The sequence below is a fragment of the Opisthocomus hoazin genome, chromosome 6 (assembly GCF_030867145.1).
Source record: "Opisthocomus hoazin isolate bOpiHoa1 chromosome 6, bOpiHoa1.hap1, whole genome shotgun sequence".
NCBI classification, from domain to species: Eukaryota; Metazoa; Chordata; class Aves; order Opisthocomiformes; family Opisthocomidae; genus Opisthocomus; species Opisthocomus hoazin.
Window position 1 is genome coordinate 26893135 of NC_134419.1, and position 15998 is coordinate 26909132.

General features: G+C 39.2%; 1 protein-coding gene across 6 annotated transcripts; it reads left to right on the forward strand.

Moving 5' to 3' along the window:
- Positions 1-5: 5 nt before the first annotated feature.
- On the forward strand, positions 6-14402 carry LOC104329709 (coagulation factor XIII B chain). 6 transcript variants are annotated; one of them, XR_012764191.1, is made up of 13 exons: positions 8-960; positions 2717-2917; positions 3436-3621; positions 4051-4227; positions 4375-4551; positions 6236-6415; positions 6750-6842; positions 7511-7693; positions 10115-10318; positions 10817-10999; positions 11323-11564; positions 13493-13539; positions 13942-14402. XR_012764191.1 is itself a non-coding variant. In XM_075422333.1 (12 exons), the coding sequence occupies exons 1-11, from the start codon at positions 879-881 to the stop codon at positions 11532-11534; spliced, it is 1878 nt and encodes a 625-aa protein (XP_075278448.1). In that variant the 5' UTR covers positions 6-878; the 3' UTR covers positions 11535-11564; positions 13942-14402. The 6 variants fall into 6 exon arrangements, 5 of the variants coding, with proteins under 5 accessions (XP_075278448.1, XP_009933157.1, XP_075278450.1 ...); XM_075422333.1 differs by lacking the exon at positions 13493-13539 and having other exon boundaries at positions 6-960; XM_009934855.2 differs by having other exon boundaries at positions 13493-14402.
- Positions 14403-15998: the final 1596 nt, after the last annotated feature.

Genomic DNA, 15998 nt, shown 5'->3' on the forward strand with positions numbered 1-15998 from the left:
TCTGACTTAATAATTTAAGGGAAGTTGTTTGAGTGCTTTTTTCCTGTCAAGTGAGCAGTACATACAAGCATGCATCTCATCTGGCTGAAAAAATGGTCTCCATCAGAGCGTCTCCCTTAAATTCTGTTCTTTTGTGCCTTGGAATTACATTCTATTAGAGCAAGGCCAAGAAAACAAATACTGTAAAATTACACCCTCCCACCCTCAAATTTAAAGATTATGCCCCCCAGGAGTGGGATGTGATGCTAAACCAACTGGTAGCCATTAGTTAGGTGATTATGCATTGTAAATGAGGTTCCTGTTTTTGTTTTTTTGTGTTTTTTTTAATTTTTCTTTAAAAGAAGTCTCCATAGGGGTTAGCTGTATACAACAAAACCCAACAGATAGATAATCATAGTGGCTATGTTCTTAATGTAAGAGCCTCCAGATGGAATAATATATAGAATGTCACTGACGGTTTATGTGGGTATAGGCTGGAGGAGGGGGAAATTTTCTATTTCCTCTTATTTCAGCCAAGGTAAATAATATGATAACAGAATGCCCTTTAAACTTAGCACTCGGGAGGTTCTGAGGGGAGCAGTGTTTGATTAGTTTAAATTGTTCATAAGCTTGTTGCCTGGTTTCACTGTAAAACGATAAATTGTGGGTTTTTTATATTATATATATATTTACTGATGTATGCCAAATGGAAGTTGAATTCTGCAAGTCTACTATTAAGATATTTGGAGAACTAAAATAAATGAAAATAGTGTTTTCAGTGAAAGAACTTGTTACAAAATACCACGGGCACTAAGGCATTTGTGAATACCTTTGAAAATCCAGTTAATTATTTACAAAAGCAATACCTGGGGAGTTTTCACAGGTGGTGAAAACTGTTGATGGAGACAATAATGAAGATGAGATTTAAAAGCTGTGTTTTCATCATAGTTATGATGTATTCAGGCAACCTCTTTGCAGAAGGTAAATACAATGAATTCTGTCATTAAGAAGTTACCTTACTGCATGTTGTAGATTCGATGTACTTTGAAGTCTTTCATATCTTTACCAAGAGTAAATGCTGCTTTTTAAATATGATTTTGTTGTGAGATAGCTGATGATCATGATTCAACTGTTGCTGTAGTTCAGGGCTGCTGATTCGTTTCTAGTCTTTAAAGCTGTAATATTGAAAGCTTCAGACTTCTATTTAGAAAAAGTTTCTTTTGAAATGTATTTGAGTGGTTTTTAGACACTTATATAAATTGAATTTTGTGCTATTAAAACATTTTATATATTGAAGTGTTTTGGTGATTGGAGTGGTTTGGCTTACCACAAAGCAGAAGAGTGGAAGTTAAATGGAACTGGCAGAAGCTAGTCTGGAGTGGTTCCACATTTCCTATATCTATTTTCAGTATTGCTTAAAATTCCTGGGTTTATATAGTTTACCTACCACTTGAACTGCAAGTTCATGAAGCTGTGGACTGTATATGAGGGTACACCTTCATTAATTAAATAAAGTCCCTTTTTTTGCATTTCATTTTGTATCTGCTAATGTGTAACTCCAACATATTTGTTGCAACTACCTCTGTCTTCACTAGCAATTTGTCCTTATGCAAAGCAGTTGAAATTACGCTGATACCTTTTGTTTCACTTTCCAGAGGGTATGTAGGTAGCAACCATTTCTGTTTTTTAATTACTTAAAAATCTTAACTACCCTCAGGTACGGGTGTTTTTTTTTTAATTTAGATGTGATACAGTAGCTATGTGAGGAAGGGAATTATTTAAGAAAATTATCTTGGAACTTTCTATATAGTAAAATTACTAAATTTGCAGAAAATTGTAGTAAATGCAGTAAATTCTAGTGACATTACAGAGTGAAGGCGCAATAGTTTGTTATTTTGGTTCTAATGTGTGTAGGGTGAATGGAGTGCTGCAACTTGGGGGAAAATTCTGCCCAATTATAGTGAGATTCATAAGCTCTGATTCAGTTTTAAAAACTTGACTCTTCAGGTTAGATTGCCTTCTAATGCCGTGGAAAGAGTTTTTGTGACCCGAAGGATAATTTTGTAAGAAATCAAAACATAAGTATTGCGGTTTTGTTTTAATAACTTAATGTAATCTTCAGTACAATTCCCTTTAAAGGTTTTTTGCTATTGCTGTTTCTGGGTGTTTTGGGGGGTTTATTGTTTTTTGGGTTGTTTCTGTTTTGCTCTGCTTGTTCTTTCTTTAACCTCTATTTCTTATTTCTTTTCTGTTGACTCTGTTCTTAAATTCCCTTTCTTCAGCAAGGTTAACTTCTATATTGCCCCCTGGCAATTTGTCGTACCATTCTGATAAAATTTGCTGAATGAGGAGCTATGGCATCACTGATCTTGATGCTGTTGCCGCTGGATTTTAGAGCAGGCACTAGTATGTTTATGCAGCAAAGGGTGCTCATGCTTACATCTTCTGGGCTAAAGAGTCAAATTTGTTCTGCGTCAGTTTTGCCCAGTTCACACTTTAGGAAGTTTCGTTCTGCAGCTGAAATTCCTGTGGACCTGAAGAACAAATACTGATACAGTTGTAATATATCTTAATTTTAGTGAGTCTTGCAAGACCCTTCATGCTTGTAAGAACTCAGAATTTTATTCACCTTGTTTGAAAGTCTGAATCCATCCAACTGATATTAAATAATTTACTGCAGAAAAAGTTAATATCTGGGCTGAGATTTTTAGTGAGAAATATGTTTATCTTTTTGCAGATAAACCTTGTGATTTGCCACATATAGAAAATGGAAAGATTGCCCAGTACTATTATAATTTCAAAAGTTACTATTTTCCTATGCTTAAGAAAAAAAAACTTTCTTATTCTTGCATGGTTGGTTATACAACTGAAACTGGGACTCAAGATGGAAGAATAACTTGTACAGCAAAAGGATGGTCTCCAGTGCCACAATGCTACAGTGAGTTAGCTTTATTAATCTTATTATTGCTTCTAGCAGGAAACTTTTCTAGCTGGATTTCCTTGAACATACAGGAACAGAAGCCGCATGACAGGAGGGATAAAATGTGTAAGTTGGGACAAAAAGGTGAAGTCAATCCTTTATGTATATAAATTATATATATTTATATATGGAATATTTTTACAATAACAAGTATTTTAAGGGCTTTTACTATATATGCTTTTATAAGAATGATAAGAAAGTTGCTCAGTTTCCTTATTTTGGGAAAACTAATAGATAGTTTCCCTTCAGATGTGTATTACCTAGAGCCTCCCTAGCTCAAGATTCCTCGTTTATTGTGTTCCATGTTATTACTGTTGGTTTGACGTATTGTTTGATGATTGTGGTTGAGTTTCTTCAGTAGGTTAAGAAAACAAGATTAGATCAGGATAGCTAAAACCCCCCTTTTCTTGCTTATCAGAGAACAGAAATATTCCGTTAATTCTTTCTTTCTAATCAAACTGTCTCCTCTCATTTAGAAAAATGTAACAAGCCTCTTTTGGAAAATGGCTTTTTTTATGGTATAGAAATGTACTTCAAAATACATGACAAACTGCAATACAAATGTAATCCAGGCTACCACACTCCAAGCGGTGGTACTGAAGATACAGTACAATGTCGGCCAGAAGGATGGTCCTCCCAGCCAAGCTGTACTAAAAAATTTGGTAGGATTCTGCATTTTTCTCCGTTATAATGTCTTACACGCATACAATTCTGCCCTTGCTGCACCTGTGGGGCCAAAGTGCCTATGTCAGGTTATCATGTGAGTACTCCTAAAGTAGGTTCTCAGCTGTACCCCCTGGGAAGAAGTTGTCAGATGCTGCTAGTTTTGTGAATTTTTATAGATAAAATTACGCGTAGAAGGAATCAGTATAGATGTAATAGCATTGTTTCCAATAAATCTATTGCCATCCAAGCTTTCTTCCCAAATGATGACTTGAAAACTTGTGTAAAGTACTGCATTTTTAATTATTCATTATTTGCAAAGATTTTGCCTTGGATATGACCACTTTTAAGGTGTTTCTAAGGAAAATTTTAGATGAGTAACTTGAAATGAAAAGAATAATTAATATTATGCATGTGCTTTATTTAAGAGTCATGTCAAGTACCCAATTTACATCACGGCAGCTACTTCACAGCCCGACAAGAGCTTCGACTGAATGAAACACTGCTATACAAATGTGATGAGGGATATTATACTGCGGGAGGAAACACTACAGAAGCAGCAGTGTGTCTAACACATGGGTGGTCCCTTACCCCAAAATGCACTAGTATGTAATGGGCTGGAAAAGAATTCTGTTTGAAATGTGATTTATTCTACAAATGAACAACAATTTACAAAAAGGCTTCTTTTATAAGCTGTTGTGGGTGGGGGGAATCCTTCAACTGGTTTTCACTGCTGTGTTTTTTCTTCCTAGAAATAACTTGCTCCTCTTTGAGTGCAATAGCACATGGAAGTTTCTATCCTGTGAAGAAAATCTATGAAGAGGGAGATGTAGTTCACTTTTTCTGTGAGGAAAATTATTCTGTTAGTGAATTTGACCTAATTCAATGTTATTATTTTGGATGGCATCCAAACCCTCCAGCGTGTGAAGGTACCTTATTTTCATAGTTTTACTATGTCAAATTCTTAGTGAAAGACTAGCACCTTTTTTTGTGAAATGCTTTATGAATGCAAAATAAAAATACACTTTTTGTACTAGTTCACAGCCTAAATAGAAGTCAAGTGTTAGCTGAAAGGCATGCAGCCAAGGTAGGAGGGAGGGAGGCAATGCTGATTAGTTTTCAGTGGACTCTAACGATACAGCAGATACTGTCTCTCGCTGATGTTGTATCCTGGACAAGAAGAAATCAACAATTACAGGGAAGTTGTTCAGCCCATGAAGCTCAAGTTAAACCATGTTCAGATTACATAAAGCTTTAATCAAGCATATTTAATCCTGCCTTGTGAGGTGGGAACATGCCTTTTGAGAGGCATTAAGAAATAAAATTTTAACAAGTTCCTCCTGAGCTTGGGGACGGTAGTACTTTTCAGAGTTTTACAACCTCACTGAACTGTACGTTTCCGATAGACGTAAGTAGAAAAGACATCCTGAGGACAGAAACACACCTTTAGCAATTATTATCACTTCCCCAGTCACTGGGGGATAATGGAGGTTCTCAGAAAATAAACTTTCAAAAGAATGAAAAGTCTAGTGAACCAGGTGAGATATACAGCAGAAAAAAGTACAAATCAATCTTTAGGCTAGCTAAGAATTTATAATATTGTTCAACATACATTGATAGTTGTGGGTCATGGTTATATCTGGATATTGTCCCCTTTATGAGGATTACTTCTGAGCTATAGGAAATCTCACTGCCTAATGGTAACAAAACCTCTGCTTTATAATACAAGGGATGCCAAGTGTTGATGACAGAAGATGGGAAAATCAATAATTTTTATTGGTTTAAACTAAATCTATGGTATGCTTTTCCAATATATTTTGGCAGGAGTTTTTCCTATGAAGTATTTTTTCTAAAGTAATCTTAATAGTAATTGTGTGTGGGGTGCTTGAGATTTAAAAAAAAAAAATCATATTTAGCCTTTAGAAAATGTAGATGTATTAAGCACAGTTTTCAGTAAAATCAGTGTTTTTAATTCCTTTATAGCTATTCTCGTAGAAGACTATGCGATTGAGTACAAAGATTAAATTAATCTTCGTTTCCTAGAAGATACAGTAGCATTTAAAATGCACTAGAATCTCTCAATTAAATAGCATGTGTTAGGACTCCAGCCCTGTAGTCATTCTGATGACACAGAAGGATTTCTTCTTGAGTGAGCACAGAGAAGGTGGGATGCTCAAGAGGATGAAAAGATGGCCTAAATCTAGTTTTGAGGATACAGTAATTGCAAACTTAATTTGGGGATAGGAAATGGTCTATGATTATTGCCGCTTCTGTAGCGTTAGAATTAATACATAAGTTGCTTTAAATAATATATCAGTAGAGGGTATGCGAAATCTCTATTTCCTGAAGTCCTTTAAAGAACATATTATTGAGTCTGTGTGGAGAAATTACAAATTTGTTTATAGCAGTGTAATACCTGTCTTGTATTTGCTGAATGTAAAATGACTATTTTTGTTCTGGTCTCCTATTTTATTAAGAAGAAAGGAGTAAGCAATTACTCTGAATCAATCTAAAAAATGTCTTTTGAGCAATAGACTTGCATGCTAGATAATAAAATTAATTGTGTACGTGGTTTTGATTAGTGAGGAAAAAAATACATTTTTTTATTTTCAGATATAAAAAATAAATGTCCTTCACCACCACTTCCTCCTCATGCCCGTATAATCACAGTTAGAAGAACATATCATAATGGAGACAAAGTTCGTATACGGTGTCCAAGTACCTTTGAAAGAAGAGGATCTGAGGAAATCCAATGTGAAAAAGGAAAATGGACATCACCCCCTATTTGTATTGGTTAGTATTTTTGTGAAGACTGACAACTGAACAGAAACGATTCTTTAAACAATGCCTTAATTTTCTGGAGAGCCTCAGTTTTAGTATTGGCAAAACTGTTTGTCCTCTGTTAAAATGCTTGAGAGGTGAAGTGCTGTATAATTTTCAGACAATCCATATTTCACAGATTAAAGAGAAAGGATGAGCTGGGTGAAGTCAACTGCCATCCACGTTGTGTAGATCTTCCCTGGAATATTGATTTTATGACATCTTACAATGCATCAGTGTCTGTCCTGGTATTTGAAAATGCATTATTTCTGAGAAACCTGGTTCTAAGTTTCTGCTGTGGTTATAGGAGCTATGGACAAGCAGGAATCTGAGGCACCACCAGCACTCGAGGCAGATGCAGCAGTAAGGGCAAGCAAAACATATCGTAATGAAGGTACAAGTAGGTGAACGTTGCTTTTTCTATTTAAAAGAGACTTCAGTACTCCAATGCTATTACAGGAATTTTATGACTGCTTTTACTACTCCTTTGCTATAGTACTGTTCCTTACTCTTGAAAATATTTGCATGTGCTACAAATGTCGATGTAGCAGTCTTACTGAAACAAAGGGCGTTGTTTCTTGTTTCTAGTGATTATAACTACACCTATAAGCCTGTGCTGTATTTGTAATTTTATTTCATACATTAGCATTTACCTTCAGTCGTTTTGTACCCCTTCTGTTAGTATTGTCTGAACATGCAAATTTGAGTATTTTGCTGACCCTTTGATTAATGGTTCCAGTGAGGTGTCTTTTGGTTTTTTTGAACCATGCATGGGCTAAAGATTTCAAGCAACAAATAAAGATGGTCTCATCACAGAAAAAGAACTAATCTATATTGAGTGTAAACCATCTAGAGTCAAGAATGGATGAGGAATGTAGAGGGAAATAGAATACTTGTCTGCAATTCAGTAAGGCAAGTGCAGAGTTTCTGAAAACTAAATTTGAAAAAGAAATTATATTGATTTATTTATATGTAATTTTTTTTCTTAGTCTATTGCTAGTCTGATACTTTCACCAGTATTAACATTGTTTTAAAGATCTAATTACTTATCTCCCTACCTCGTATTAGAAATGCAGCAAAACTGTACCTCTGCACCTGTGGTTAAAAACAGTGTTATTCTTGGTCCATTATTGGCAAGTTACAAAAATGGTTCCTCAGTAGAATATGGTTGTCAGCGTTACCATTTTTTGGACGGACCTAGTACTGTTTACTGTGAACAAGGAAACTGGACAGAACAGCCAACTTGCTTAGGTAAGTCTTGTAAGAAAAAGAAAGTTTTGTCATATGTTGTCCTGATCTGATATCGGGGAGGTTTCAATTCGATCCCAGGAGATGAGATTAAGATGCAAACGCAGTCATATGCCGTGCAACCTTGTAAACTTTATTTTCGGTGAACCGGGAATCGGAGGTCTGGCGGCGATGGCAGCGGGGGTGGGGGGTGGGGGGGACACAGAGAAGACGAGACAGAAAGAAAAAAAAAAAAAGGGGGTAAAGTCGGAAAAACCCCAGCGGGCGAGGAAAAGTGCGGGGGGAGAGGATCAGTTTACCACCACCACGGATTCGTCAATGTCCAGCGATGTCCAGTCGGCTCAGTTTCTGTGCAGGCGTGGAGCCCCGGCGAGAGTAGAGCCCAGCAGCCAGGCGGTGAGGAGGAGAGCAAGAGGGCGGCGAGGAGCATGTGCTGCCCTTTTATAGGGGCATTTGCGCATGCGCAGAGCATGTCTGCATACATGCAGTTCCTGCCATGCGTGCTGCTCACTTAGACAAGTCTGTTTTTGCCCATCCACGGGCTACTCTGTGCGCAAGCGCTTTCCTGCAGGTCGTTGTGGCGGCTTCCTTCCAGAGGCCAGCAAGAGATGGCAATAGCGATGTCAAGACAAAACCAGTTTGTAGCGGTCTTCTACGTATGTAAATACAGAAAGTAAAACTGGAAAGAACCCCTGGATAATCCTTTCGTGACCACCTTTTTCTCTTGCATTTGAGTCAAGAAAGATTCCAGAAACATAGGATGAAACAAAAACAAATATATTTAGACGGCTCCTGCTTAGGTGTCCTCTAGCCTGTTCTTACAAATGTTCAATTAGATAGATTCCTCTGTTTTTCTGAGTGAGCTATTCTAGAACACAGCTATCCCTGTATCTCTAATTTTTTTCTCCCATATTCTCCATTCACTGATTTTTCTTTCTGTCCTTCAGTAGATGTTTAGAAAGAATGACTGCAGCCGTTGCCAAAAGGGCTTTCAGATATGATTAACAAAGAATACAATGACTTCTTGGACTCTCATTTTTAAACATTCATCCATTGTTTTTATTATGTGTCTTTATATCTATCATTTCATTCTGGACTTCCTATTTTTTTCATGTTGCTCTTATGTGTACTGTTCAAAACAATGTATACAACTCCCATTAGGAATTTACCAATACTAGCAGGAATACTACTTCTGATGACCTACAGGAGTTGTTTATCTTTCCTTCCTTCCTGTAATGAAATAATTCTATTTCACTAGTATCCTTTGTTAAATTGACTCACTTTAAATTTGTAATCTACTGTGAAAATACAAATAAATAACCAGGTGAGTTTTAATTACGTTTTTCTAAATGAACTAAATGTACCGCATCTGGTCTGAAAGGTCCAGATCAGCATTCTTGGATCTGAGTATTTGAATTTAACAAATCCTGTGAAATAACAAAAACTCATTTCCTATGAGGGTTATTTGTCTCCTCGGCATTCAAACAATCACATCACCCTCTCTATATTTTCTGTGATTTCTTTTCAACCCTCACCTAATCAGACTAGGAAGAGCACATACTGTAGTTTCAGGACAATATCCATGCCAATTTGCTGTTATGGTGCAGTCATCAAAATATGCAATAACTGATTTCTCCTGTCTTTCCCTCAGCAAAGCATTAATAAGGGCCTCCATCAAGCCATCATTCTCATGGAAATTTATTTTTATAACTGTCCCTCTGTCAGGGACAACTCTGAAGTTGAACAGTGGTTTCAGAAGTTAATGAGGTTAACTGTCTAATGAAAAGGTAGGCTACCCGATGTGATGTGGCACTAAATTTTAAAATACTTGTCAGAAAGCAGCCGAAACAATGTTGACTTTGAATAACCTGAAAAAGCTCAAAGAGGAACACAAAACTTCCCAAAGGTTTTCGGGTTTTCTTTTAACAATGACAGAACAAAGAAAAAAAAACAGAGAACTGTCAAAACACTTCCTTAGGTTAACAGTTTAAATTTACTGTGTGTTAACTACTACTATCCTTGAGGGGCTTGCCAAACCTGTCAGCCAGATCTGACAGGTTAATTTTGATGGAGGACTATCTTAGTTGCAAAATTCCTTTCAAGTTACAGTAGAGAAGTTCTTTTCCTCTTCAATGCTAAAGCCAGGCTGCCATATGTTTACAAATACTTGTAGAAACCAGCTTTTGTCAGAAGAGTTTGTGATTTACTGTTCCCAGTTTAGGCTTTTTTGCATATTGTTTGTGTTACTTCAGCCCATTTCTTTACATTTGCATTCTTTTTTTTTGTGCATCTATAGTTCTTTTTTTAGAAGATTCAAAAACATTTTAGAACTATAATTTAAATTTCTCTTTCTTGACTCCTACAGAAGGGACCTAAGAAATCACTTAAGATGGCTTTTTATTGAAGTATGCTTTTATTTCCTAGAACCGTGCACTCTTAACGTAACTGATATGAACAGCAACAACATAGAGCTGAAATGGAGACAGGAAGAATTAATTTTCATACATGGTGATCTCATAGAGTTTGAATGTAAACAGGGATACAGTTTTCTCCAGACTACCATTCCATCTCCTGGGAGGACACAGTGTAACCGTGGCAGACTGAACTATCCGAAATGCATTATGCAAGGTAAAAGAAGACTTTTTTTATTGCCTTTTAAATTAATCAGTCTCAGACCTATTTTGAAACAATTTTCTTTGGCAGTGCAGGCCTAGAATCTGTTGTAAAATATAATAATAATAGATGTAATAGAAGTTTAGGATTCATGAATAAAGATATACATAGATGTCCTTGCACAAGACAGCTATATTATTAAGTATATGCAACCATAGACAAACAATACACCTTCCTTTGATGGGGAAGGCTGTAGAAAGGAGGAAGGAGTTGTTCTCCAAGCCCAGGAACTCTGCTTTGCAGAAAGACAGCTGTAAACAATTAAATGCACACAAAGGATTTCTTATGGCTAGAATTAAGCAGGAGATTTTTTATATCTCAGATCAGAATGCAATTAGTAGGAAAACACACTGTCTGAGAGTTGGTTTATACCTAGTGTTGACAGGCATTTAAAGCTGCTGATTTGTTAGTTTCTTACACTGAATGATTCTCAAATGTTTTTAATGATTCCAGCTCCTACAGAAAAATGTGGCTCTCCGCCTTCTGTTGTGAATGGGGCGCTTACTCTCCCACCCCTGACCCAGTATGACAGTGGTTCTTCAGTTCAGTATAGTTGCTCTGACTATCATTTTTTGCAAGGGTCTGAGAGAATCTACTGTTCTGAAGGACAGTGGACTTTACCACCAGTTTGTATAGGTAAGTCTGACAAGATAAAGAAGCTCTTAGTTCTCTCTATAATTCAGATAATTAGAATTTATAAATTGAGTACTGATAACTAGAAATTCAAGATCTCAACTTTTCAGTTGAGTTTTTTTCAGTTGCAGAGGAGAGTTTTAATAGAAGCAAATGTAAGCTTGTTTAGCTTTTCTTTTCTTAAATATGACATGCCTACCGTGTCCAAAAATACAGCGATTTAATATATAAAATATTGAGAATGGGAAATAATCTCCAGTAGACGAGTCAAAACAATGTGATTTAAAAATCGATTTATTTGCACTGATTATGTGTCTCTTCTTTAGAGCCATGTGCTTTGTCAAAAAATGAAATGGAAAAAAATAATGTGTTGCTGCAAGGATTCTATGAGAATCAAGTTTACTTTTACCATGGGGATTATGTTGGATTTTACTGTAAACAGAACCATTTTGGAGCAGAATCCGGTACCACTTTATTTCAAGTGCAGTGTAAGAGAGGAAAGCTGAGGTATCCAAGATGTGTTGAAAGAGAAAAATAAGTATGGATTTCAGGAAAGCCTGCAGAAAAGGTATGTACATGTTCTTTATCTAGTATTAACAGCTGAATTAAGATGGCGACATATTTTCAAGATCACTACAGTCAGCTTTGAGAAACAAGTGTTCAGTGGCATTGTTGGGTCTGAGCTGAAGCGGAAGGGAAGTGAAAGTGCATTGTGGTAAGAGGTCCTGGAGCAAAGGAGAGGTGCCAGAGGACTGGAGAAAAGCCAATGTCACTCCAGTCTTCAAAAAGGGCAAGAAGGAGAACCCAGGGAACTACAGGCCGGTCAGCCTCATCTCCATCCTGGGAAGGGTGATGGAGCAGCTTATCCTGGAGGTCATCATCAAGCAAGTGGAAGAAATGAAGGTTGTCAGGAGTAGTCAGCATGGATTCACCAAGGGGAAATCATGCTTGATCAATCTGATAGCATTCTACGATCACATGACTGGCTGGGTAGATGAGGAGAGAGCAGTGGATGTTGTCTACCTAGACTTCAGCAAGGCTTTCGACACTGTCTCCCATAACATCCTCCTAGGGAAGCTCAGGAAGTGTGGGCTGGATGAGTGGTCAGTGAGGTAGATTGAGAACTGGCTGAATGGCCGAACTCAGAGGGTTGTCATCAGTGGTGCTGAGTCTAGTTGGAGGCCGGTAACTAGTGGTGTCCCTCAGGGGTCAGTACTGGGCCCAGTCTTATTTAACAACTTCATCAATGACCTGCATGAAGAGTTAGAGTGCACCCTCAGCAAGTTTGCTGATGACACCAAACTGGGAGGAGTGGTGGATACACCAGAAGGCTGTGTTCCCATTCAGCGTAACCTGGACAGGCTGGAAAGTTGGGCAGAGAGGAACCTGATGAGATTCAACAAGGGCAAGTGCAGGGTCCTGCACCTGGGGAGGAACAACCCCATGCACCATTACGGGCTTGGGGTGGACCTGCTGGAGAGCAGCTCTGTGGAGAGGGACCTGGGTGTTCATGTGGACGACAGGTTGACCATGAGCCAGCAGTGTGCCCTGGCTGCCAATAAACCTAATGGGATCTTGGGATGCATTAGGAGGAGTGTGGCCAGCAGGTCGAGGGAGGTTCTCCTTCCCCTCTACACTGCCCTAGTGAGGCCCCATCTGGAGTACTGTGTCCATTTCTGGGCTCCCCACTTCAAGAAAGATGAGGAGCTACTGGAGAGAGTCCAGCGGAGGGCTACAAGGATGGTGAGGGGACAGGAGCATCTCTCCTATGAGGAAAGGCTGAGAGAGCTGGGCTTGTTCAGCCTGAAGAAGAGAAGGTTGCGAGGGGATCTAATAAATGCTTACAAATATCTGAAGGGTGGGTGTCAGGAGGATGGGGCCAAACTCTTTTCAGTGGTGCCCAGCGACAGGACAAGGGGCAATGGGCACAAACTGAAGCAGAGGAAGTTCCATCTGAACATGAGGAAGAACTTCTTCCCTCTGAGGGTGACGGAGCACTGGCACAGGCTGCCCAGGGAGGTTGTGGAGTCTCCTTCTCTGGAGATATTCAAGACCTGTCTGGATGTGGTCCTGTGCAGCCTGCTCTAGGTGACCCTGCTTCGGCAGGACGGTTGGTCTAGATGACCCACAGAGGTCCCTTCCAACACCTACCATTCTGTGATTCTGTGGAAATGCAGGAGAAGGATGCAATATCGGCATACATATGGAAAGCTGAGGATGAAGGAGTTTTGTAAGGCTTACAGTGATAAACTTGAGGATGTATCGCAATCTGGAAGACTTGAACAAAGCACCACGATGAGAAGACGCTGAGCAAGTATTGCCTTTGTGAGGACACTGGTGGTTTTGATAGCATGAGTGGCTTTCCTGACTACTGAATGTAGATAAATTGAGATTTAATTTCATGCCTTTCAGATGGATCTTAAACTCTGAGAGAGGGAGAAATGGGAGGTGTATTTTTTTTGTACATCTTAACAGTACCCATGTCTTCTTTCACAGGTAAGAAGCCTCCAGAGGACAAGGCTTGAGGGATAAGGAAAAAAAAAGCAAGTATTAAAAAAAAAAATTGTGTTTAATGGCTGTATGGAACCATTTAAAACCTGAAAATATGCAAATTCTACTCAGTAGTTAATTATTATTTTTTAAAGAAAAGGTCAAGCAAGGATCTTTGTTTTGCTAATTGAAAGCATTGAAACTATTAACATACCGAGTCCAACTGCTGTCCTGGGTTGGGCTGGGATAGGGTTAACTTTCACAAGAAGCTGGGAGGGGACACAACTGGGCAGCTGACCCAAACTGGCCAAATGCAGAGGCCATTGGATGCCATGTGCCGTCCTGCTCGGTGCGGAGTGGGGGAGCTGGCCGGGGGGAGGTGAATCGCGGCTCGGGAGTGTGTTGGGCGTCAGATGGTGAGCGAGTCACTCTGTGTATTCCTTTGTTCTTACCAGTACAGCTCACTTCCTTTGCCGTTCTGTTAAACTGCCCTTATCCCGACCCACGGGTTTTGCCTTTTCTTCCAATCCTCCTCCCCACCCCAGCGGTGGGAGGGGCAATAGAGCGGCCGCGTGGCCCTTTGCTGCTGGCCGGGGCCAAACCCTGACAACTCCTTTGGACGATTTCCTATGGCACTTAAACATTGGTACTGCTGGGGCTCTGTCTTCGAACATGTTGTGTGACTGAAGACAGGAAGAAAATTCAGGAAGATGGACAATGTTTGCTTCGCATCCATTTTAGTACTTTTTCATTAAAAAGTCACTGTAAGAGTCACTTCTGTGTTTTACCTCTGAACTCCCAACTTTCTGTGGTATCATTGCATGTGTTCTGTTCTGTATAGTGTTCCAAGGCTTTTGTGAGTGCTACGTCAATAAAAAAACAGCAAAGAAATTAAAGCGTTCAAGAACTAGAGAAATTCTGCTTATGTAATCAAAACCCGGTGAACGATTTGGGGGGGGGGGGGGGGGAAGTTTGTAAATAGCATGTAAATGCTATTTTAATCTTATTGCGTTCCAAAATGTTTTCAAAAGATTAGAAAGTCATTGCTTTGAAAATGGTATCAAAGAATCAGGACAAATAACAATGAGATCTGGCAATTTAATGTAATGAACTTTTCACTACAGCTTTTATTTCTAGGTCATGTTATGAACAACGTTTGTAATGTGAATTGGTGGGTCTTTCTCAGTGAAGAAATAATGTAAGAACTCAGTTAAACAAAATGGTTGGTGATACGTTTTTAACCAGCAGATTTTGGTGTACTGAGCACTGTTGCCTTAGTAGCTGCCATCTAGGCTTGCTATGCATGCAGAAACGATTTGTACGGAGGCCAAAAGGCATAGAAATTAATCTCAGTCTCGGAGGGTTTATACTCTCATCGTTCCCGTGCCTGCGAAGGATAGAAGAAAAACAACTCTATTTCCCTTGAACAGGAACGGTGCTTTTACATGATGGAGCAGATCTGCAAGCAAAATGTTGCAAGGCAACTCGTGCACCTGGGACATATCAGTAACACCACACGAGTTCAACATTACCTAGGTATCGGTATCAGAAAAACGGGATCTGAACAGGGATGTAACCAAACTAGGAAAAATGAGGGATAATTTGGGGCAGGTTGTTTGGAAGGAGACCCAGGTAGAGAAAGAGAAGTACAAGCATGGTGGAGAGAGGATCAATAAGCAAGAAAAAGGGTAATAAGTTGTGCACGTGATCTAGGTGAGACTCTCCAGGGATACCAGTCAAGCAGCTCCGTGCTTGATCACCTTAGCTTAGGTCAGGCCAAAACCCCAAATCCGTAGTCTCAACTGTACCACAGAGACCAAACCTGTTTCCAAGGACTGGAAGACCCATTCAGGGCAGGGAGGGGAGGGCACATTCTCTAGTTAGCAGAGAGAAACACGGGTGGAGCATCCACTCCTTACTGTGTTGGTGCCCGTTCCAGGCCTGATGGCATCAGCGTCTTCCCAGCTGCTTCCCAAGACCAGCCTATGCTAGTGTATTTAATTCTCTCGTTCTTGTTTTTTGTGCAGCAAGTTCAGGACAGCATCTGGGTGTTTCCTCTGGGAAAGAGAATGCGGATTTCTTTCGTTTTTCCATTGTCAGTTTTGTTGCGTGGATTATTTGAAAACAAACGTGTTGCTTGTGATGTGAAATCTGGGGCTATGCTGTTTCTGTTAATTAGCACATCAGAATTAAGCGAAAGAAAATGAGAGCTAGAGCTTGGGTTTCAACATCTGACAAAGCTCAGAAATATCCGCGTGAAATCTTGAAGAAGCAAGATTTACAACATGAACATTACAAAAACGGCCGAACACAGAATTGTCACAGAAGTTAATGAAGACACAAGAAGTGATCATCCAGTTGCTTACTGGAAGGTAAGGAAAATTTGCTAATGACTCCTTTCCGCTACCTTAATTTTCCCAGAATTTAGTTATGTAAATGTCAGTAGGCAGCGTGGGAAGACAGGGATCAGCTACGCACACTGCTACGGTAGCAGAGAAGCTGATGCAGGCAC